The sequence below is a fragment of the Eulemur rufifrons genome, chromosome 3 (assembly GCF_041146395.1).
Source record: "Eulemur rufifrons isolate Redbay chromosome 3, OSU_ERuf_1, whole genome shotgun sequence".
NCBI lineage: Eukaryota > Metazoa > Chordata > Mammalia > Primates > Lemuridae > Eulemur > Eulemur rufifrons.
In genome coordinates, this window is record NC_090985.1 from 81538938 (window position 1) to 81564923 (window position 25986).

General features: G+C 33.1%; 1 protein-coding gene across 8 annotated transcripts in view; it reads left to right on the top strand.

The window, feature by feature from the left end:
* Window positions 1-25986, top strand: part of STAU2 (staufen double-stranded RNA binding protein 2) — a 291848-nt gene that overhangs the window by 50968 nt on the left and 214894 nt on the right. For 7 of the 8 annotated variants that reach the window (XM_069465520.1, XM_069465515.1, XM_069465517.1 and 4 more), the window contains one exon: window positions 4202-4337. The exons of the other annotated variant lie outside the window; for it this stretch is intronic. In XM_069465520.1, coding sequence (XP_069321621.1) covers window positions 4202-4337 — 136 coding nt within the window. The remainder of the gene's footprint in view (window positions 1-4201; window positions 4338-25986) is intronic. 8 annotated transcript variants of the gene reach the window in all.

Consider the following 25986-nt stretch of genomic DNA (forward strand, 5'->3'; position numbering starts at 1 on the left):
CCTCACTGGTGATTATCAAGCACATTAGGTTCCTTATTAATCTTACTTAAAGGATAAGATCTTTCAAGCTTTTTGTTTTCCTTTTTTTCCCCATTTGAATTTTACACTGTGACTATATGATTTTTGCAAAGTAGAATTCAAAGTGACATGAATCTTGTGCAGCTGATTAACATGTTAATTATTAAACTGAAATCTTTATGAAATTTAAAATTTAAACTTTTAAAGGCATAAACTACTCTTTGGTGTTAAAAAAATCTTTGGAAGACTGTTAGAAAATTTCTAATAAAGTTAAACATAAACCTACTTTATGACCCTGCAATTCCACTGCTAGGCCTGTACCCAAGAGAAATGAGTACATATGTCTGCTAAAAGACTTACTAAAAAATGTTCAAGGTAGCTTTATACATAATAGCCCCAAACTGGAAACAACACAGATATTCCATCAACAGCAGAATAAACAAGTTGTGGTGTTTTCATTCAGTGAAATACTATTCAGTGATTTAAAAAAGCTTAAAATACTGAGATATCCAACAAAATTATTATACAGAGGGAAAGAAACAAGATAGGAAATAGTATATACTCAGATAGAACAGGCAAACTAATCTATGCTGACAGAAGTCAGAATGGGTAGCTTGGGGAGATGGGTATTGACTGGAAAGAGGCTGAAGAAACTTTCTGGGTGATGGAAAGGTTCAGATCTTGACCTCAGTGGTGCTCATGAGTGTTTGCATTAATAATTCATTGAGCTCTGTATGCTTAAGATTTGTACATTTAACTTATCTCTCAGTAACATGCTGTAAAAAAGAAAAGAGAATCCCTTTATGCTTGACTTTCTTATTCTTTGCCATAAACATGTGTTAAATTAGGGATTTGGACTAATTGAACATACCATTCATTAGGTTAATTTTTTTTGCTGTTCTTATCTTTTTCCTTTCCTCCTCCTCATTCCCCCTTTATTTTTTGCTTTCCCTTCTTAACCTTGATTTAGTTCGTGTTCGTATTATACTCTTCATTGGTTTTACATTAATTCTTTAGAAATGAGACAAGTGATTATTGACTCCTGATGGATTGCTCATAACTTGGATGCCAATTGTGCATTTGTGTCAGCCTCTGCCATCCCTTGGCTGGTTCTTTATGCCAGCCCCAATTTCTCTGCTATAGTAAGTGGACTCATTTTTGTATGTAGTGAGTGGAGTCTTAAATGCATAGTATGAACACATACTTCAGATGAAATGTTACAGAATTTACAATGAACTTTGCTTTCTGTAAAAGCTTTATACTTATTTTTGTGATTTGTTAGAACATATATACATATGTTTTACTAAATAACCTCTTGGTACTTAAAATAGCTTGATAATAATTTTACATTGTATATTTTTTTATTACGGAATTTTTCAAACTTTTACAAAAGTAGAGAGAATAAGATAGTGAACACCACCTGTACCCATCACCAGCTTCAAAAATTATCAACAGATGGCCACCGTCCAATCTTATTTTTCATCTGTCCACCTGGATTATTTTGAAGCAGATCTCAGATATATCACTTCATCCATAAATTTATCTTTAAGATACATACTGAATTTTAAGAGTTCTTAAAAAACTAACCACAATATCATTATACAGCATACAAAACAGTAATTCCTTAATATTAAATTTTTTCATAGTTGGTTTATTCAAATAAAGATGGAAACAAGGACCGTTTATTACATTTGGTTGATAATATCTCTTTAGTTTCTTTTAAGATTTAGAATCCTTTTCCATATTTTATTTTTCAATAAAGATTATTTATTGAAGAAAGCAGGTAATTTGTCCTGTAGAATTTCCACATTCTTGGTTTTGCTGAGTGCATACCTATGGTGTTGTATAGCCTATTTGCCTATCCTCTGTATTTCTTGTAAACTGATAACCCAGACAGATTCAGGTTTGAATTTTTTGGCAAGACTGTTTTTGTAGGTAGTTTTGTCTGCATCCTACTACATGACAACAGAAGGCACTTAACTTCTTGTCTCTTATTTTTAAAATTGATCAGTGGGTTCAGTTTTCATTAGCCTTCATTCATTATCAAGTTCCCCATCAACATTTGACCTAGTGGTGTAGCAGCCTGCAGATGCTCATTGCCTTAGAAGATCTGTTATTTTAATCAGGAGTTGCAAAATGGTGATTTTTTTGGGGGGGGGGGTCGTCATTCCTTTTGCATTTAATGGCTGGAATTCTTCTAGCTAATAGATGAAGAACTTTTTCCTCATCTGTTTGCTCTGAGTATAGTTTATTCAGTAAAGGCAAGATAATTGCTTGGTTCTTTCCCATTATTTATCAGTATCATGTCCAGATCTGGAACCAGCCATTTTCCCAAGAAACATTGTTTTTTTTTTTAAATTGGGAAATGATAATCATAAATCAAACTCAGAATCCTGGCTGTCTTCATTGCTAATGGATTGGTCATTGCTTTTAGGCCTCTTAAGTGGATTGAGCTAAGAAATACTGTATTCTTTTTAAAGAGAAAATAAAATCATGAATTCATACTGATATTTTGAATTCAAATTTAAGACTACAGGGTTTTATTTAATGTATTTGATTTTATATTTGTCTCTTTATGTGCTAAAAATCTTGGTTCCTAACATTAATATAATTATTTTCTTTATTTTATATCTATATATAATTTTTTTCTCACTATTGGCTCATACAAATCCATATATATATAATTTCATAATAAGATACCTAATATTACTAACAGCATGATAGTACTGAAAACAGTTTACAGTTTCTTTGCAGATTTTGTTTTCTTCAGGATATATAGGTATTTTACTGTGTTTTGAAGTCACTTGAAATAATTATTCTGTGTATGATTAAGGCCATCGATTTGATTCACTGTTAGCTTTTAGTTACTTTGTGTTCTTTTTAGAGATTACTTTCTCCCCATTTTGATTTAATTTTGTTTGAATTAAACAAAAGCATCTTACTAGTTAAAAGCATGTTACTAATAGTGTGATTACTGAAAATAGTTTAAGGTTTCCTTTTTTAAAAGTCTTCTTTAGTATCTCATTATGGGTATTTTATGGTGTTTAAAGTCATTTGAAATAGTTCTCTCTGTGATTAAGTCACCAATTCAGTTCACCGTTAGATTGAGTTTTACTTTTTCTTTTGATTTTAGGCATTGTACCTTCCCGTTTGATGGAATTTTATTTCTATAATTATGTAAAAATGTTCATGTTTTCAAAATAAAATCTATAAAACAGTGTTCAGCTTCCATTTTCTCCTGTTTGTGCCTTTTCCCTAGAAGTAACTTTTTTTTTTTTTTTTGGTTTTAGGTTTATTCTTTAAAAAAATAAACAAGTATGTATTTATATCTGTATTTTTATCTTTCTTAGAAGATAATGTAAAATACACACTATTTGATACCTTGCTTTTTTTCATTTAACAACATATCCTACACCGCTAAGGTGTAACCTCCAAGGTATATCATTAAGTTAAAGGGAAAAAAAGCAAGGTAGCAATGTATGTATTCTTCATTTTTTATAGCAGTATTATATTTTATGGTATGGATGTTTATATAACTGGTTGCCACATTGATGGTTGTTTAGGTTGTTTCTAGTCTTGCTTTTATCGACAGTGCTGCTTGTACATACCTTTTAAGATTTGCTAGGAATAGATGACATTTTAGTTTCAGGAAATATTATCAACAAAGAGCATTTATATTTACGTTGTCTTGTTGGTTATTAAAAAAACTCCAAAAAATTTTTTTGTTAGATAAGTCCAAGAAACACTGATGACCCTGAATTCATTGCTTATGTTTAGTTATTTGATTACCAAAGTATACATAAAAATATTCATAGGTAATGTTTTTAATGATTAAACACATGCAAGCTTTCTGGGGTAAGTATTGTTGAAGTTCAGTACTTTAAAAAGTAATATCCAAACTAAGAAATCTAAGAATATCTGTTTACTTTATTTTAATAGTATGACTAAACTCTTGAATTTTTGGTTATTAATGTACAGAAAATGTTGCAGAACCCCCAGAGATTTTATTAGAAACAATTTTCTCATTCTTTTACTTTGTTTATGCACTTCCTAAGAAAATCATACAGATGGACCATCCACTCTTCAGCCTCCTCCATGGTAACTAAATGTAGTATAAATATAGCTTGCATGATTTATTGTGGAAATATTTCACTTGTGTGCTTTTAATATTTTTTTTAAACAGGTAGTATAACTCCAACTGTGGAACTGAATGGGCTTGCTATGAAAAGGGGAGAGCCTGCCATCTACAGGCCATTAGATCCAAAGCCATTCCCAAATTATAGAGCTAATTACAACTTTCGGGGCATGTACAATCAGAGGTTTGTATGTCTTCTTTGGTTTTGCTCTTATTTATTATTTTATGCATATTATAAAAGTTTCTGAAACTCAGAGAGTTATTTTCATTGTAAATACAATTGACCTTGGGCATTTTTCATGGAATTTAGATAAATTAGGCTGACAAGGATTATTTAAAATAATACATTTTAAAAAACCTCACAGTATTCAGGAACTAGTTTTTATTGAGTCATGAGAGCCCTGTATTTGTTGCAGGCAGGACCAAGTTTTAAAATCATTCCACAGTTTATAGTACTAACTTCTCAGTTGACTTTCTTACTCATTCACCAAACAGACCTCAGTGTTTTTCTTGATTTGTCTAAATGCATTAATAAACATGAGTTTTTGTAATTTACAGGAAATTTATTGGAGGGAAGAACGATTTACTAAGACATTATGCAAATTGCATGACTTTGTGATAGTTTTAAGTGTAACAGAATTTTCTTTTACAAGCATGACAGAAGTTTCAAAATAAAGTTTAGTATTTATATTTTTTTCTGATCATAAAAGTCATATAAAATCATATAAAACTCATTGTAGAGAATGTGGAAAATGCAGAAAGGTTAAAAAAATGCATAAGTAATTTGCAATACCAGAATCAGCCACCTTTACTATTTTAATGTACTTTACATTCTTTTCTTTGCATACAAATATATTTAACTAACTTGAAGTTGTCCTTTATGTGCAATTTCTGCTGTACTTTATAAAGATATAATATACATGCAGTAAAATGCACAAATCTTGTGTACATCTTGATAATTTTATTATTTATAAATATATGTATTTATGCTTTATTTGGTGACTTTTTACCTATGTATATCCTCATGCGATCACCACTCAGATTAAGATACAGACATTCCTATCACCCCTGAGAGTTTCCTCAGACCTCTTTGCCATTGACACTCCCTCCTCCTAGAAGGCACCACTATTTTGTCATCATAGTTTAGTTTTACCTATTGTTGAATTTCATATAAATAGATTCATACAGTATTTACTTTGTGTCTGGCTTCTTTCACTTTGTATAATGGTTTTTTTTTTTTTTTTTTGAGACAGAGTCTCACTCTGTTGCCCAGGCTAGAGTGAGTGCCGTGGCGTCAGCCTAGCTCACAGCAACCTCAAACTCCTGAGCTCAAGCGATCCTCCTGTCTCAGCCTCCCAAGTAGCTGGGACTACAGGCATGCACCACCATGCCCGGCTAATTTTTTTTCTATATATATATTTAGCTGTCCATATAATTTCTTTCTATTTTTAGTAGAGATGGGGTCTCGCTCTTGCTCAGGCTGGTCTCGAACTCCTGAGCTCAAACGATCCGCCCACCTCGGCCTCCCAGAGTGCTAGGATTACAGGCGTGAGCCACCACGCCCGGCCTATAATGGTTTTCTTGTTTTGTTTGTCTTGAGATTCATCCATATTGTTTATATCTGGGATTTGTCCTTTTTTTAAATTGCTGAATAGTATTCCTTTCTACGAATATATCATAATTTGTATATCCTGTGTATGCAATATGATGCCCTTTATTCACTTAATATAGTGACCATTTGTCATATCTTTAATCCTTGAGAAATCTTTTTGATGGCTACATAATGCTTCATATGATCTCATAAGGTATATTCAATAAACATATGCCTATTTTGATTATGTAGATTGTCCTTTCTCCTCTTTTTTTGCTAATATAAAGAATGCTCTTTATATACAAATCTTTGTTTACATCACTGATTATTTCCTTAAAATAGATTACTATAAGGGGAATATTGAGATTAGAAAGAATAATGTGTTGCCCAATTACATTAAAGTTTGTAATAATTTCTTGTATGAGAATGCTTATTCTACTCTGACAACAGAGTTTAAAAAAATTGATAGTTAAAAAGTAGTATTTTTTAAAGTTCAATTTTATTAACTGCTAGTGAGGCTGAAAGGTTTTTCAGATGTTTATTCTTTTTGATTTGTGTGTTTTAGTTTGCTAATTTTTATTGCATTGCTTGACTAAATGCTTCTAAATGTTTATATGTTGAGGATATTCGTGTTCATTCTGTTTTATTTGTTGTAATTTTCCTGCTTTTAAAAATTAGACTTTTAATTTTGTGTTTGTTTTTAATGTACTACAATTTTAAATGTTATATGGTCCAATCTATTGATTGTTTTTTTCTTATTTCTCCTACTGCTTTTATGCCTAAGTAGTTCTTTCCCACATGTGATCAGATATTTGCTGATGCCTTTTTTTAAATTTCTTTTTGCTTCTGCAGAATTAGCAGCTGATGCTTTTGTTTTATGTTTCTGTATATTTACTGATATTATAACTCAGATATGCAGAGAAGATATTTATTTAGTCTGTACATAATCTGATACTTTTTGGTATATTGCTTGGTACTGGAAAAATTACTTTTAATCCTATCCATTTAAAATTTAGTCTTATTCAAATTGTAGATAGTTCCTTTAAGTGTTACTGTTTAGAGTCTCTTAGACTTCTGCCCCTCCCCACTTTCTTCTCAGGTGGGCCCGGGGGAGTTTACTGTAACCTAGGTAGGGAGAAGCCTTCACCCCTTATGGGTATCTTGTATTGCCCTTTGGTTTCTTGACTCTTTGTGGTCATGTCCCTTGTACACCAGGTACTGAAACCTGTAGTTGGTGACTTCTAGTCCATTTTTTCCCCTCTGATAATGCTTCCAGAGAGTATCTACCATCTTCCCCTTGCTAAACTGGCCTAAACTCTCAGCTATTCTCATCTCGGCTATATTGTTCCATTGCCTTCCTCTTCTGTACTGTGGAGCATCCAGTGTCAGGTTTCCCAGCCTTTTTGGTGTCCACACCACGTAGGAGGCATGAGAGACATAACATTTCTCTTATGATTGCTTTACTTTCCTTTTCTGTATAATATTCCCATTGCCTTTATCTTCAGTATGAGGTTCCTTAATATAAATAACGCTAGTTGCCCACATCAGTACAATAGATATAGTCACCTGAGTAAGGAATGCCTAGTCTATTTTATACTTGCAAGATATTTTATTTTTAATGTACTATAATGAATAGATTCATGAGAGTATTGTTTTAGTATTTGTTGTATTTTGACATTTTGTGTCTATGTTCCTTTATTGAAATTTTGCTAGAGTTTTGATTAGTGAATTTATTAATTTTAAATGAAAAATCAGACAGTAATCTTTGTCCTTATGGAGCTCATGTTCTTGTAGGGGAGGCAGTCAGTCAGTAAGAGGTGGTTACTCACTGAGAAGGTTCCTTTTGATGAAGACCTAAAGGAAGAGAGGAAAAAGCAGTGGGAATATCAGGAGAGAGAGTGTTCCAGACTCAAGAAGCAAGTCCAGAGCGCCTGAGGCAGAGTGTGCCTGGCACGTGGATGCCTCCACCAGGAGGCCAGTGTGGCTGGAACAGAGTGAACCAAGGGGAGAGGAGTTGATGCATGAAATCAGAGGTGACAGGGGTCATATGGTTTGATTTTTGTTTTTCTTTTCTAGATTTTCTGTTAAGAATGTTGGCATTTTTCCTTTTTTAGCAGTTTCTAGTTCCAAGATCTAATTCTATGGTTGTCATGAGGGGTGTAAGAATTTTATTTATAACTTCTTCAAAGTCATAAATAAAGGATGTGCCTTAGGCCATTCCCATTAATGGACAAAGTGAACTTTCCCTTCAAATTTTTAGAGAGCCTTTAAAAATTTTTCAGATCACAAAAAAGGTAAATCTAAGAATATAGGGAAGTACAAGCCATGTTTCAACTTAAAAGCTCTGCTCACAAAAGAGTAAACCTAACCGTTACTCATTAGGCTATTAAAATTATGGTTTTACACTTGACCTGAATTTATAGATGACAACATTTTGGTTATATGCTAGGGAATTTGGAGCCAAAGGTGTGAGACTTTCTTTTCCTTGTCAGAGTCCAGATTAATCAGTAGCTTCTTAAGGCAGGGAATGAAAGGTTAAGAAGTCCAAGAAACATATCATTTAGAGGCATTTTTGAAAAGATCTTCTTATTTTCCACTTAAAATAATATTAAGTAATAGATATTATCCATGCTCCACCCACCGTTCTTTACTGGTGGGGTTTCTTTACTTGAACTCATTCAGGGGCCTAAAAGAACTAATTTTGTTTCTCTGCTCTGTTTCATGGTGGGTGGAGAAAAAACATTTATCCATGAGCAAACTCTGGATGTGACCTGGATTCTGAAGTACCTTTCTCCTTTTATTATACCCAAGATGTTTGACAATGAGTACATCCAGTTACATCCTTTTTTTTCTCATTTGAGGCACTGTTCTCTAACATAAAAGGTAGAATGCATGTAAAAATTCATATGACAAAGTACAAGGCAAAGATTGGAGAACACTTTATGCTTTTGTTCTCCTATCTTTGTTATAAAAAATTTTATACATTATCTCAAGGAACAAACCGGCTGAAATCAGGCCTCCTGTAGATAGTTTATCAATGTTGTATAGTCACACGAGGTGTTATTGCATGGCAAGTGGCCAGAAAGCCCCTTGGTCTGGTGTTGCAGGTTTCCAAAGGGCCACAATTCGAGCTAGATTATATGTAAATGGGAATTTTTGGCCCATGTAAATAGAAAGTGTCTTGGGGAGATCTTTAGGTATGGTTGGATGTCAGGCTTTAGCGTTGTTCTTTCTCATTTTGCATTTCTCTCTAGCTCTTGTTTCATTTTTCTTCTGCTTGACTTTATTTTCAGAGCAGCTGACTCCATTTGCTATATCTTTTACGGTACATAGTCTATAGGCTTCTTATACTGATGAAGGGCAGGTTTTTTTTTTTTTTTTGCTAGTTCTTAGGAAAGTCCCCAGAAACACTTTGAGTAGACTCTCCATCCTGGAACTCATCATTCAGACTGGGTTTACGGTAGGGAAATACTTTAATTGGCCAAGCCTGGATTATATGCCCAGCCTGGGGAAGTCCTCATCCAAACTACTAAGCAGAGCACAATTATTTTATAGAATGGCTTCCCAAAAGCAAAGATTCTGTGGGAAAATAATTTCCATTACAGTCAGAACATTTGGTTCAAATCTTAGTTCTGATGATTTAAGCTATGTAATCTTGGGCAAGGCACTTGGACCTCCCTTAGTTTCTCTGTTTGCAAAATAGAGATAATAATAGCAAATGAAAGGACTTTTGTGAGGTCTTACTCGTTTAGCAAACATTTATTGCGTGCCTACTCTTTGATACATGTTGTATTCAAGTAGAGAAAGACAGTCAGTCTAATAGACTGTAAGCCTAGTAGAAGAGGAAGACAAAGGAATAAAAGAATCATAGATGTGTTGTCCATATGGTGCTATGAAAACATTGAGAACTAAGCACCTCACCCCGATGGGGGCACCAAAGAAGGCTTCCAGGAGGAATTGACACTTCAACTGAATCTTTAAGGTTAACTAGGAGTTAGCTAATTAAGGAAGGCAAGGAAAAACAATATAGATTTTGGTAACAGAGTCTAGGAATCCTGAGAAGTCTAGTTCATTCATATACTTGGAAGCAATTTGGTATGTCTGGAATGAGAAGACTGAAGTCCAGGCTGGGCCCTGATCTGCATGTCCTCAAGTGCCATGCCACGGGGTTTAGATTTTTATCCTCGAGGTGATTGGGAACCATTGAAGGGTCTTAAGCTGTGGGATAAAATAATTGGGTATATGTTTTAGGAATATTATTGCTTTGGCAGTATGTGGAAAATAGGTTGGATAGACTTAAACTTCAAGGGAGAAAGCAGAATTACAAAGATTTTGTCATAATTCAGGCTTAATGCGATGAGGGCCTGGAACAGTGAAGATGGAGAGGAGGGGACAATGTCTGTAGATATTTAGAAGGTAGACTTGATAGCACTTGGGGATTGATAGGATGAGATATTGAGGATAACTTTCAGATATCAGGATGGCGAGTAATGTTTTTCACCATGAGAGTCATTGGAGCAGGCTATTGGAAAGATGAAGAACTTAATTTGGACTATTAAAAAAAAGAATTTAATTTGGACTCTGTTAAGTTTAAATTGCTTGTGAGATATTTAGGAGGAGTAATTTTATCATTCTTTAAGCTTCAGTGAAGGGCATGCAAAGATTATCTTTGACTTTGAGGGTTTATTGGAAGTACACATGGAAGAGTTAGTTCAGTGCCTTGAGCTTCCAGAATCGGCATGTGTAATTTATCTTAAGAAAAAGGTATCATTTAGGATTCAACCTAAGTTTGAATCACTTATCTGTTCTTTGTTCATCTAGGGTTTATATTTTTCTTCACAAAAGGATTTAGTAATGTTTGCTATCAGTCAATTTGGAACAATTTTATGGCACGTGCCTCATGCCAAGCACCCCCTCATCAGATGTGGTTAGTATATTCTGTGTCAAGACAGCATTTGGTTACCTTTGGCTAATGTATCCAATTCTTGGTTAATCACTTAAAACTAGGTTAGTCAAGTTATTTTCTCTTATGTTGAATCATGGCAGGTTAAACAAGGAATGAGTTTGGACTATTTTGCCTATAATTTACTTGTTTCTATAGGCAGAGTAGACACCTACTTAAGGCTGCTTGGTCTTCCCCTGTAACCCTGGGAAGTAAATCTGTGAGACTTTGGGAAAGAATTTTACAGATAGTGATGGCTGTCAGTGGGAATTTGATAGGGTAAAAGTTGTTTTTTTGAAGTATCCATACTGAATTTATTTCATTATATTAATTAGTAAAATTAGAAATAACCAAGATTCTGATTTAAGAAAATAGCTTGCGTATTATATTCCAAAGTTTATGTTATGTAGGCTAATGAATTGTTGCTAAATATTGCGATGTTGGTATGCTGTTTATTTTGAGGTTGTTCAAACTGTCAATACAAGGGTTCTTCACTATTTTGTAATGCCCTTTTAGAAAGCATATTGGAAAGTAGAACATTTGAGAAATATTGAATGTATTGTTAACCTTTTGCATCCATGGGTTCTGCATCTGTGGATCCAACCAACCATGGATTGAAAATATTCGGAAAAAAGGGATTGTTGCAATATCTGTACTTAACTTGTACAGACTTTTTTGCTTGTCATTATTCCTTCAACAATGCAGTATAACAATTACATAGTATTTATATTGTATGAGATGTTTCAAGTAATCTAGAAATGATTTAAAGTGTACAGGAGGATGTGCATAGATTATATGCCAATGGTACTATACCATTTTATATAAGGGACTTGAACATCCATGGATTTTGGTATCTGCAGGGGCATGAGATCCCTGGAGCCAACCCCCCAGGGATACTGAAGAATTTGTGCCAGCAGTGATATAAATAGTATAAACCTGCAATTTTGGTTTCTGCCACCAGATGGTGCTTGTGTACTGATAAAACAACTTGTAGACTGAGTGAGTTCACTTTGGTTACTATTCCAAGGCCATGGTTGCCTGATAAATGAGATGTTAAACCATGTAAAACTGCCAGTATTTGACCTTTCTTTGACCTATAAATATACCAGTTTCATATGGTTCAACCTAATAGGAAAAAGTCAGCCAAGTATACACATTAAAGCCTCTTAGATAAATGAAATAAGCATGAAGTAGTGAAAAGCAGGAGTTTGTTCTAATAGTTATATATAATTTTGCCTTTTGTATACTACATGCCTTGGTTTGGGGAATTCTTTCTCTTTTATCATATTCTTTACCCATGGAATATATGTCAGAACTCTTAAAAATGACATTTCTTCATGAGGATATCGCTTTATAGAATAGATGTAGAACTGAAAGATAGTTTATAAGATAAAATCTTAAATATTTTCTCATATTTTCACATAGGATTATATTGTTAAATTAGCAATTTTTTTTATTTGGGAGAAATAAATCTAAACCCATAACAAAGATACATTAAAAATACACTTTTAAAAACTCTCAGAAGCCAGAGACAAGAATTTGAACACGTTATCAAAGCAAGGATGAGGAAGAGTGAACTTCAGATCTTATGCTTCTTGATCCCAGATATAAAAATCCTTAATAAGTATTAGAAAATTAAATTCAGCAAAATTTAAATAATATAATGCATCATGGAGTTTATTCTAGGAAAGCAAGACTGGTTTAGTATTCAGTAATCAAAGTAATTAAGCAAATTAACAGAATAAAGGAGAGCAACCATATGTACATTTCGTTAGATACAGAAAAAGCATTTGACAAAAATCAGCTCTCTTTCATGATACAGACCTAGCAGACTAGGAATGGAAGAGAACTACTTTAATTTGATAAAGGGCTTCTATAAATAACCTCTAGATAACATTATCCTTTATGGTGAAAGCCTGAATACTTAGAAGATCAGGAACAAAGCAAATGATATATATGGTTATCATTTCTGTTCAACATTTTACTTGAGTTCTAGCAAGTACAATAAGAAGAAGAAATAAATGGGGGGAATATTGGAAAAGAAGATATAAAACTTTATTTATAAACACCATGATCCTGTATGTAGAAAATTCTAAGAAATCAAACAAACAAAAACAAAACAAAACACCTTACTTATTCTAATAGCTGAAGAGCTACTTAATAGTTATGAACAACTAGAGAATTAAAATACATAAAACATATCATATTCAGGGGTAAATTTAATAAAATATGTGCATACCCTATTTACTGAAAGCTATAAAATATTGCTCAGATAAATTAAAGAAGACTCAATATTATTAAGATGTTAATTCTCCCAAAGTTAATGTGAAGATGCAATGCAATCCTAATGAAAATCTTAGCAGTTTTTTTTGTAAAATTAGTAAGTAATGCTGACATTTTGCAGAGATGCAAAGGACCTGCAATAGCCAAAACAATTTTGAAAAGAAAGAAGTTGAAGGGCTTACATAACCTGACTTCAGGATTTGCTATAAAGCTACAATAGTCAAGACAGTGGAATATTGACATGGGGACAGATATATGAATCAGCGGAACAGAGTAGAACACAGGTTGGCAAACTGTGGCCCATATGCCACATCCAGCTTGCCTATTTTTGTATGGCCTGCAAGCTAAGAATAGTTTTTATGTTTTTAAGTAATTGGAAAAATATCAAAAGAAGCATATTTCATAACACATATTTAGATGAAATTGAAATTTTAGTGTGTCAATAAAATTTCATTGGAACACAGCCGCAGTCACTTGTTTATGTATTGTCTATAGTTGCTTTTGTGCTACAACAACATAGTTGAGTGGATGTGATAGAGATCATATGGTCTGCAAAGCCCAAAGTATTTGCTATCTGGTCTTTCACAAAAGTTTGCTGTACTCTGGAATATGGAGGCAAAAAATAGATCCATCTGTATATGGTCAGTTTGATTCTTTCAAAATTAATTTCAGTGAAGGTGCTTATGGGGAAAGGATATTCTTTCTAACAAATAGTGGTGAAATAATTGGATATTCGGACAGAAAATAAAGCTCAACCTGTACTTCACACCACAGACAAAAAATTTAATTAGAAATCGTTCATAGACCTAAATGTAATAGTTAAAGCTGTAAAATTTCTAGAAGAAAATACTTTGCTGCTTTGGAGATAGGGAAATATTTTTTAGAACACAAAGAGTAGAAATTATAATTTCTAGAAGAAAATACTTTGTAACTTTGGAGATAGGCAAAGATTTCTTAGAACATAGAAAGCATGAATCATGAAATCACTCACTATTAAAATTTAAACTTTTGGTACCTGAAAGTCACTGTTTAAAAAATGAAAAAGCAAGACATATATTGGAAGAAAACATTTGCAATAACTATGTTTGAAAGAGGACTTGTCTCCAGAGTATATGAAGGAATACCTACACCTTAAGAAAACAAAAATGGGAAAAATATTTGAATAGATACTAGAGATAAGAATGGTTAATAAACACATAAAAAGTTGTTCAAAATCATTAGTCATCAGGGAATTGCAAATTAAAACCATAGCTAATATTTAAAAAGACTGACACTAAGTGTCATGGTAGGGCAACTGGAACTCTCATACATGGCTGCTGGGAATATAAAGTGGTACAACCACCTTGTCAGAGTTTATAACTTTCTTTTGAAGTTAAACATGTAGTACTTACCATACCACTCAGCAATTCCATGCCTGGTATTTACCTAAAAGAAATGGCAATATACGGCCATTCAAAGACTTGAACATAAATGTTTATAGCATTTTTCTTCATAATAGCCCCACACTGGAAAAAACCCAAACATCTACCACGAGGTAGGTGGTTAAATTGTAATATAACCATGGCTTAGATTACCATTCAGCAGTAAAACTCCTGATCCATGCAGCAATATGTATGAATCTCAAAAATATTATCCTGAGCAAAAGGAGTCATACACAGAGTGTATATAGTATAAAATTCTATTTTTGTGGGATTCTAGAATAGGCAAAACTAATCCATAGTGACAGAAATTCATTGATTGCCTAGATTTGGGGGTGGGGATTTTCTATACAAGGAAACTTTCTCAGGTGATAGAAACGTTCTGTATCTTGACTTTGGTGATTGTTAATACAGGTGTATGTCAAAATTCATCAAACTATGAGCCTAAAATAGACATACTTCATGTTATGTAAATTTTACCTCAGTAGAGTTGATTTAAAACATACATTTTGTAATACTCCGTTTTCTTTGTAACTAAAAATGTTGCTAAGAAAGCATCAAATTTTTGCCTCTCAAGCATTTGACCAAACACATTGTAAATGTTTAACTAGGGGATAAAATAATACTTATCTCATCAGATGTTTGAGGACAAAATGATGTGCCTGTTAAGTTTTCAGCTTCTGCCTCTGTGCCATAATTGTTATCATAATTGTTAGCCTTTATTGTATTGAAGGTAGTATAGTCTAGTTACAAGTACAGACTCTGGAGTTGGAATCATAGCTATGTCGAGCAGGTTATTTAACCTTCTAATTCTCAGTTAACTCATCTGTAAGTTGGTGAGAATAAATAGTGCCTCCTGTAGTGTTGTTTTCTGGCTTTATGAAGTAATTCTGTGATCATACAGTGCTCATTATCTTACTTTCCCATGTAGCTTTTAGTTCCTTAAAAAATCTAAATCTCAGTGTATTTGCACAGGACATTGTTATTTTGAGAGATTTTAAAAAATTTACTTCTGTCTGATTTAAAAAAATCAGCTATGATTCTATTACTATTTCTGAGTGTATGCTTTATAGAAGGAATGATTGAGGCTGTGTTACAAATGGATATTTTTTGGCCTTTGTTGGGATGTAGTTGACCTTGCAACAGTACTGCCATTGTAGCCCAGAGAATCATTTCTTCCTTGGAAAACTGTGCATATCAGGAGTTATTAATTTGGAGTTTAAACATGAGCTTTGGAAAATCTATGGGTTTTGTGTAATTGTGTGCAGCATTTTATACACGGACCTCTTCTGCCTTGTCCTAGCTTGATAGCCATTCATTTTATCTTGGGTCTTTCTTTCTTCTTCTTCTTCTTTTTATTTATTTATTTTTTTTGACACAAAGTCTTGCTCTGTCACCCTGGGTAGAGTGCAGTGGCGTCATTGTAGCTCACTGCAACCTCCAACTGCTGGGCTCAAAATAATTCCTTTGCTTTAGCCTCCTGAGTAGCTGGGACAATAGGCATGTGCTGTGACGCCCAGCTAATTTTTTGTAGAGATGATGTCTTGCTCTTGCTCAGGCTGGTCTGAAACTCCTGAGAGCTCAAGCAATCCTCCTGCCTTGGTCTCCCAGAGTGTTAGGATTACAGGTGTGAGCCACTGCGCCTGGCCTATCTTGGGTCTTTCAGCTTGATCACTTTTGTTCCTTTTGTTCTGGTCTATGTTTTCTTGCTACAGAGTTAGTATTCAAGTATAATAACTTGGTAATAAATTTCCTATGATAGAAATTCATGACTCCGTGCTCCTTTGTTCTGCTTTTAGGGGCAGCCAGCAGGGCCCAAGCTTACCACTTAATTTTGAATTAAAGACTGTTTAAAATATCTGTATGTTTATTAAATAAGAAAAATTTTATGTCACACAAGTTTAACATTTTTCATATCCTCCTTAAACAAAAACAAATGCAGAAGTAAACAAAGCCAATTCTTAAAGTATGTCTCTTTATAATTTTGAGTTGACCTTAGTCTGATTTTTATTTGGCCACTTTTTTTTTAATGCTATTGAGATCCTTTTTGAGTTCTTTATGCTAAAAGTTTAAACATCATTCTCCACAATGGTAAATATAAGGAAAGTAGCAACAAAAAGATAATTACTATAAGTTTTCCTCCCCCTTAAATTTATCATGATTCTTTAACTAGGAACATATAGCCATAATTTAAACCTGATTAGTGCTAAGTTCATAATCCTTTTATAAGAAAGGATCTATATTTTTAGTCCTAAAGTTGTTAAAAATTTTAACAATTTTTGCCTAGATTAGAGGACATAAACGACATTTCTATTCTTTTATTTGTGGCTAATTTTATTTATGTTGTTCTGACTCTGAGAAACAAACACAATACTTGGTTTATTTTGTGTTTAAAGCAGTGCTGCCTCACAAATGTCTTTTTTTTGTTGTTCAGTTGAGGAAAATCTTGCTTAGCAATGCTTACTGTGTTTTGTAAAAAATCTGGGCAAAATATCAATTCAAGTTACGAATTGCTTTTTAATGTATCATGTGACATATAGATGAGTGGGCTTTCAGTTTTCAGAATCCTACAAGGAAAATTTATATAGGTTGCTAGTCACATCTCTGAAAAATTTGAAAAATTTTGAAGCTTTTTTTCCTGTTTTGCTTTGGAGAGTTCCTTTATGAATCAAAACCCAATATTATCCACCAGGTGTTTCTCCTTAATACTCAATCACTTTTTATGCATTTTCTTCAACTATTGATTTTTAGTGAAGGTTTTATGAAGTTTTTAATGTTAATTGGATTTAGAAACAAATTTAAGTGTGGTTTTTAAATCAAGTGCTTTGACAATAATGAGAGTTTATGTTACATGTTTATAGAAGTTTCTGCAATAATAGGATTTCTTGGAAATGTAATGTGTCTAATAAATTTTGGGTAAGATTTTGGGCAATCATCAAAATAGGCCATGTTGCAAACTTTGTTGGTTACTGGAAACTTAGAATGTATTTTCTTATAGAAACATTGTGATAAATCGTGGCAAAGTTCCTAAGATAGCCCATAAAAACCCATTTTACTCACAATGAATAGTGTACCTTGTAAATAGTTTTAACTTTGGCTTCCAAGGAACATTTTCCCCTCAATGCCACCTGATGAGTAGGAGTGAGCCTCTTGTAGCTCCAGCAGTAGCAGGAGTGGAGAAGAGAGGAAGGTTCCAAGTACCATTAGGAGTGATGGAGAGAGAAAGTTTCCCTCTCTACAGCTTTAGTGTGTTTGTTTGTTTCTTTCTTTTTTTGATATTTTTTAAAAAATTTCAAAATATTAAGGGGGTACAAATGTTTTTGTTAATGGATAGCTTTTATAATGCTTTAGTCAGGGCTATAAGTGTGCTCATCCCCCAGATAGTGTTCATTATACCTGTTAGGTAGGTTTTTACTCCTCCCCTCTTCCTCCCTCCCCCTTCTTGATTTTGAACGATTTTTACGTCTTTCATTGCCCATGTGTGCCCATAAATTAGTTCCAAATTATTAGTGAGTACATGTGATGTTTGTTTTTCCATTGTTGAGATACTTCACTTAGGATAATGGTCTCCAGCTCCATTCTACATTGCTGCAAAAAACACTAATTCATTTCTTTTTATGGCTGAGTAATACTCCATGTTATATATTAATATATACCACATTTTATTAATCCTCTCATGAATGATGGGCACTTGAATTGGTTCCATATCTTTGCAATTGTAAATTGTGCTACAATAAACATTTGAGTGCAGGCGTCTTTTTGATCAAGTGACTTCTTTTCCTTTGGGTAAATACCTGGTAGTGAGATTGCTGGATCAAATGGCAATTACCACAGAGGCCTTAAAAATGTATTAGAGAATTATTTAATTTATTTAACACCAAGGTCAGGAATAAGTCATACTATTTCTAAAAATATTTAGCATTGCTTTAAAAGTATTAGCTGATGCAGTCAGAAGAGAAAGATCAGTTTAGAGAAGTAAGATATAGAAAATAATTCAGATGATAAAAGTTCAGTAAAGTAGCATGATATAAAATTAATATATGGAATCAATAGCATTCAAATTACAAGCAATAATCAAGTAGAGTATATAATGGTAGAGAAAACTCCATTTATATTAACAACAAAGAAGATAAAATACTGAGGAGTAACCTTATCAAGAAATGTACAGTAATACATAAGAAAGCTGTAGAGTACTCCTCAAAGACGTAAAAGTATCCTTCAGGTGAAAGACATGTTTTGTTATTGCATAGGGTGACTCAGCATTGTAGAAGCTAGTTAAAAAAACAAACTAAATAAAAGTACAGAAAATGAAATAATGAAGATTAAAACTGAAATGAAGTAGAGAATAAAAAATAGTAGATCTAATTGATAAATCAAAATCCTGATTTTTTTAATCATCTCTAATTCTGTTTTAAAACAAAATCCTGATTTTTAAAAATTAGTAAAATAGATAAACCACTAGATATTAAGCAAAGAAAAAAGAAAGCACCAATAAGAAAAATGAGAAGTGACAAGGCAGAAATGACCATTGGAGCAGAAAAAAATTTAAAACATTATAATATTTTCAATCCTCTACTAAATATATTTGAAAACCTAGGTGATGTAGATAATTTCCTAGAAAATACTATTTCCCAAAATTGGCTCATTAGAGATAGAAAGCTTAAATGCATTGGTATCCATTGGGAAAAAAATAGAGAAAGTTGATAAGGAACAAATCCACAGAAAAGCACCAGGCCCACATGGTTTCACAAGGGAATTCTATATACCAAAATATCAAAGACCAGATAGCCTTAATGTTATATAGAATAAAAAAGATAAGTGATAGAAGGGAAATTGCTGAATTGTTTTTACAAAACAAGGTCAACATTGGCAATTAAACCTGGTAAAGATAGTGCAGAAAAGGAAATTGCAATCTAATAGCAAATATAAATATATAAGAACAAATAAAACATGAGCAAACAGAAAGTAACACCAAATTAGTAATTATATATAACCTCACAAAAATTTTCAAATTGAATTGAATTCATTTATTTGAATGCTTTTGTTTTATTGATGTAACTATTGAAAGCTATGAATTTTTTTCTGACCATTGTTTTACGTATGTATTATAAGTTCTGATATGTAGTATTTTCATTATCATTTTTCAGTATTATTCCACTTTGTATTTTCCCTTTTATGTAAAAATTGTTTAATGAAAGATTTCATCTCCAAGTAGAAGGGCCTTTTGTTTTTTAAAATTTTGTCATTAATTTCTACTTTATTATATTTTAAGACTAATATTTCTACTTTGTGGCACTTATTCATGCTTTCTTTGGGATTAATGTAGGATCAATGTGGATATTGCATATGCAATTGAGAAGAACTTTAAAGGGTATGACGTTTGATAAACACACACACACACACACACACACACACATGATCTTCCATAAGATTTTGTTGCTTTGTTCTTCTATATCCTTACTTTTTTTCTTTCTTTTTCTTTTTCTTTTTTTTTTTTTTATAGAGACAGGGTCTCCCTTTTACTTAGGTTGATCTCAAACTCCTGAGCTCAAGTGATCCTTCTGCCTCAGCCTCCCAGAGTGCTAGGATTACAGGCGTTGCCACCATGCCCGGCCCCATCCTTATGTTTTTTTGTTCACTTGATCTGTCTTGTACTGAGAGTGATGTGTTAAAATGTCTTAGCATTTGTTTGCTTCTATTCCTGTCTCCTTGCATCTTCTGTAGCTTTTGCTTCATAAAAGTGGTTGCTGTATTATTTGGTACATAGATATTCATAATTGCCATATATTATTTGAGAATTATAGATTTTAGCATTACAAGTGTCCTGCCATTGATACCTTTTAGCTTGAGTTCTGCTTTGTCTCATATTTGGATAACAATCACTGCTTTCTTTTTTTTCTATTAGTATAACTTTGCCTTTCTTTTATTTTTAGCTTTTCTCTGCTTTTGGCGTGTCTCTTGTATATGGCATATATTTGGGTCTTGGTTTATAAGACAAATTAACAATCCTTTTTTTATAAGCCTCAAATGTATTTCACTTGAGAAACAAAGGCAGACCTTTTTTTGATAGTCTGATGTGGCAATTGATTGACAGTGTGTGTTTACCATAAATTAAATGAATTGAGTCAGCTGCTTTAAGGTTTGGATAAAAAAATATATTTGGTCAGGCAGAGTGGCATGTGCCTATGGTCCTAGCTACTTGGGAGGCTGAAACGGGAGGATCACCTAAGCCCAGGATTTTGAGACCAGCCTAGGCAACATAGCAAGACCCTGTCTCAAAAAAAGCCAAAGTGTGTGTGTGTGTGTGTGTATGTGTGTGTATTTGAAATGCATGATAAGGTAAAATTATTTTATAAAACAAATGTTATATCAGCAGAAGGGTATTGAAATTAACAATATTTTAAATGTTTTCTACCTTTTCTGCGTATATCAAATTAAACTGTTAAGTGAAGGAATAATAGATGTAATTAATAGCCATTTGATAAATCATAGTGATACTGTTCCTGGACATTAAGAAACTGAATAATTGCAGCAAATATATTACACATTCTATTGCATGTCAGGTAGTTTCTAGTTCTTTGCTTTCAACAAATTGAAAGAGGACCTAATCAAGTGGTCAGTTGCCATATCATTAAAAATAATATCTGATGATAGATCACAAACCTAAGTTTTGGTATATTATTCATTGTTATAACAAAACTTGGGGGGATTTAGTTCCTAATGTGAATAACATTTCTCAGTGATTATACCTAGAAAAAAACTGTGAAATAAGAATAAGATTGAAAACCTGTCTCATTTTAGCAGTAAGAAATATTCTTTCTTGGATATATCAATACAAATTAAAGAAAAAAAGGCCCATGCATCTCACAGAGATTCATGTCCATTAATATTTTACTTTTTGTTTAAAAATTATTTATCAAAATTTATAATGTTTATGTTCCATTATCTGCTGATAATTGCAATAATGGCTTATTGCATTATATATATATATATATATTTTTAGTATAGACAGGATATCTTTGTGTTGCCCATGCTCATCTCAAACTCCTGGCCTCAAGTGATCCTCCTGCCTCAGCCTTCCAAAGTGCTGGGATTACAGACATAGGCTACTGCACCCTGCCTAAAATATTTTTTAACTTACACGTTTTTGGTCACAAGAAATACAAACATCTATAAATTTTAATTAGTATGCATTTTTTTTTTTTTTTTTTTTTTGAGACAGAGTCTCACTCTGTTGCCTGGGCTAGAGTGCCGTGGCGTCAGCCTAGTTCACAGCAACCTCAAACTCCTAGGCTTAAGTGATCCTTCTGCCTCAGCCTCCCAAGTAGCTGGGACTACAGGCATGCACCACCATGCCCAGCTAATTTTTTCTATATATATTTTTAGTTGTTTGGCTAATTTCTTTCTATTCTTAATAGAGATGGGGTCTTGCTCTTGCTCAGGCTGGTCTCGAACTCCTGAGCTCAAACAGTCCACCTGCCTCGGCCTCCCAGAGTACTAGGTTTAAAGGCATGAGCCACCATGCCCGGCCAGTGTGCATGGTTTTGATGCATAGAATTATGGTAACATGAGCAATAAAAGACTTTCAGGTATAAAATACCACATTAGGATAAAATCTATGGAGAGAATAGAATAAAATACAAGTTCAAAAAGATATAAAACAATGATGTAAAATTTCTGATGTATTTAACATAGTTTATGTATTTTTTTCTTTCTTTCTTTCATTTATTTATTTATTTATTTATTTTTGAGACAGAGTCTCACTCTGTTGCCCGGGCTAGAGTGAGTGCCGTGGCGTCAGTCTAGCTCACAGCAACCTCAAACTCCTGGGCTTAAGCGATCCTACTACCTCAGCCTCCCGAGTAGCTGGGACTACAGGCATGCGCCACCGTGCCTGGCTAATTTTTTGTATATATATATTTTAGTTGTCCATATAATTTCTTTCTATTTTTAGTAGAGACGGGGTCTCACTCTTGCTCAGGCTGGTCTCGAACTCCTGACCTCGAGCGATCCACCCGCCTCTGCCTCCCAGAGTGCTAGGATTACAGGCGTGAGCCACCGCGCCCGGCCTATTTTTTTCTTTTTTAAAAAAAATTTCTAGAATGGCCCGAAAGGATATGTGTTTTTTTAAGTAGATGAAGATAGATATCAACTTGCTATGTTATTTAGATTTATTTGGATACATTTAAAAGAGTGATATAACAGTTTTATTTTAAAATGTAAATATTTACGATAAACTAGAAACTACATCTTTTGCAAGTATTTAAGTTTCCAATGGAAAATTTTTGATGCTGATTAAAATTCTGGCTGTCATAAAAATGTGCAATAATATGTATAATTTCTAAATTCCATTGTAGGATAGAGCATTTAAGTTTGAAGACTATTGCCATACTTGAAAAAGAAGCTAAATTAGAGATGGCTGTTACAGAATGCACAAATTTTTATCTTGCTTTACACATGCATAGGCAAATATAGTAGTTTGAAAATGGCTTGGTAATTAAAAGAGTCTTGAACATAGCAGTAAGTTGATTTTTTGAGCTCGGTTATACCCAAAATTGAAATAATAATTTTCTTTTTTGGTGTCTAATGTAATTCTCCCATTTATAAAATAATAAGATTGTATTTATCATCACCTTTCTGGACTACTGTAGGTAAAAATACTTATGTTGAACCATTAGAGGGCAGCATGAATTTATCTTTGGAATTGGCTTCATAACATGTGAATGCTTTTGAGTCACAGGCTTAATATAAGGATCATTTAAATAAAGTATGAAATTTTTTAGTGGGAATTAAAATCCTCCATTTGAAATTTTTGTAATACGGTAAAAAAGATGTAATGGCTGTATAAAAGTCTTTCTTTCCTTTTTCACCTCCCCTGCTCCTAAACACATTACAGCTTTTATAAAGTTTGAAAAGTTATACAACTGGATTCTAAACTTAATATTTACCTTGATTTTTAGCTGAAGAATTAACTAAGTCAGTGATATAAGATGCCCCATGGAAAAAGGGATTTGAAGACAAATTTGGGAAATGCTGCATGCTGTATCCCTCTCAAAGATTCCTAAAGATGTCATGAAGAAAACTATTTATCTAAGTGGTTCCCAACCCTGGCTGAACATGAGGCTCTCCTGGGCAACTTTAAAAATTCTGGTGCCTAGGTTCTATCTAGACGAATTAGAAGAATTTCTAGTTGAGGAGCTTGAACACCAGTGTTTTTAAAAGTTCCCCCAGTGATACTCATGTCTAGTTATTGAAATACTGCCCCCAACCCAAACACACATTACCTTCTATTAACATCAAGGATTGCTTTATGAGATGTTGCTTTAAGTAGTCATAGGACTTTTGAAAGAGGTAAAGGAGAAGGTAAAAATTGCAGTTAACCACAATCCTCAGGGAAGAATCAGTTGTTCTGGACAGCCAGGTGTCCCAAGTAGCTGAGGATTCACCTCTTTTTGAAAACTAAAACTTTACTTATTTTAGCAATTTTGGGTAGAAAGTTTTCTAAAATTTATGGCATATATTTTTCATATTTTTAACAGAAAATGCCACAATCATGAGCATAAAGAATCCTTCATGTTGACTCAGTGTCAACCTTATAAACAAGAAGCATTATTACAATAAGGCTTATTAAATGAAATATATAATGAAATATATACATGTTTTGTCCTTATACTAGGTACTCCTAGACATCTGTTTCTTGAGTATCTAAGGTCTGCTTTTAGTTACTTTCTAAATCATCCTTCGTAGTCAGATTGTCATCTTATTTCTTGTTCATGTCAGTGCACCTTTGCATAGCAGTGTTTGTTCTCTTTAACGCTTTTAAATTGTTGTCTTAAAAACTGATATTGTAGTTAGAACTGGGGGCAAAGTAAAAGTAAAAAGGCTTTGATTAGGCTCTAAGATGTTCCTTTAAGTGTGAATTACATGAGTTTTATTTAGTTCATACATTTCTTTTTTTTTTTAACTTCAGAATTTATTTTTCCCTTCATACATTTTGACTAAAAAAATCTGCAGTCTAGGTAGAGTGAAGCTATGAGATAGTTGAATACAGGTTTGATAAAAAAAATATGTATTAAACATGTATTTAATGACACGAACTACTTTGCTTGAGATTGGATAGAAATAACAGTTGCTTTAAAAAATTTCTTAAAATCATTTTCTCATATATTAAAAGAGACAGAAAGGGTTTAATTGTGCATGAGTTTTCTTTCTCTCTTTTGAATGAACGAGTTATTCTTCCTCTTCTTTGTGTGTTTAAAAAACATAAAAAAGAGAAACTCACTTTCCAAAATAAGAATATTTGCTAGTAATTAATGCACACTTTTATAAAATTGTCTGCATTTGATAATTTTATTTGTATCATCTCTACAAAGATGTTCCTTTATTGACTTGACCTTTTTACTTGGTATTTCTTCTCCTCTTCCATTTAGAGTCCCTGTATGCATTATTTCAGTTCTTCTATTATTGCCCTTTATTTTCAGTCTCTTGGGAACCAAAGGGGAAACTTTCTATTGTAACAACCTCTGTTCCCTGATTTGAAACAAAACAAAAAGAAAAAGAAAATAGGATTGCAGGATATTTTTCTTTAGAAGGGAAAAAAAGCTTTTTTTGTGAGGTGTGGATCAAAAGTCAACAGAGAGAAATTTTGGTTGCGCATAAAAATTTTTCTAATACCGTGTTACTGTCTGATGCAGAAGTAGTTAATGTCCTACCTTTAATAGTGGTAAAGTAGAGATGGGTTATCATCTGTCAGGGGTATTAAAGAGAGATTGCTTTCTTTGGTTTGATGTAGATGAGTGCTTTTAAACCATTTTTGACTGTGACCAGTGGTAAGGAATTTTTTTTTAATATTATGACCCAGTACATACATACATGCACACATATACATACATAATTAAAAAATTATAAAGCAGTAATACCCTTAACATCTGTGTTGCACTATAATATTTTCTATTTATTTTATTAAAAATGGTAGTTGTGATTTATTAAATTTATTTAATGACCTATTAAGGGGTCATAATTTATACTTTGAAAAATATTAATCTAGATGACTTTTAAGGTTCCTTCCAAGATAGGATTCTATGTTACTATGAATCCGTAATCTATGATGATGAACATAGAACAGCTGGGACCAAGTTAAATTAGGAATAAGAATAAGAATAGGAATTCTCACAAGATGTCTGGATATTCAGTTATCTCCAAGACATCTGGATGTCGAGTGTCAACAGGTACTCAGAAAGTACAGAATCTCTGAATAAAATCTTTGGTACAAGTTTCCAGTTTTGACCAATGTACTGTGATTATGTCAGTTGCCAACATTAGGGAAAGCTTGGTGAAGGATGTATGGGAAGTCTGTACTATCTCTGTACCATATATTTTTATCTATATTCCAAAATAAAAATTTGAAAAGTATAGAACAGCATTTTTTTTTTTTTTTTTTTTGAGACAGAGTCTCACTCTGTTGCCTGGGCTAGAGTGAGTGCCGTGGCGTCAGTCTAGCTCACAGCAACCTCAAACTCCTGGGCTCAAGCGATCCTCCTGTCTCAGCCTCCCGAGTAGCTGGGACTACAGGCATGCACCACCATGCCCGGCTAATTTT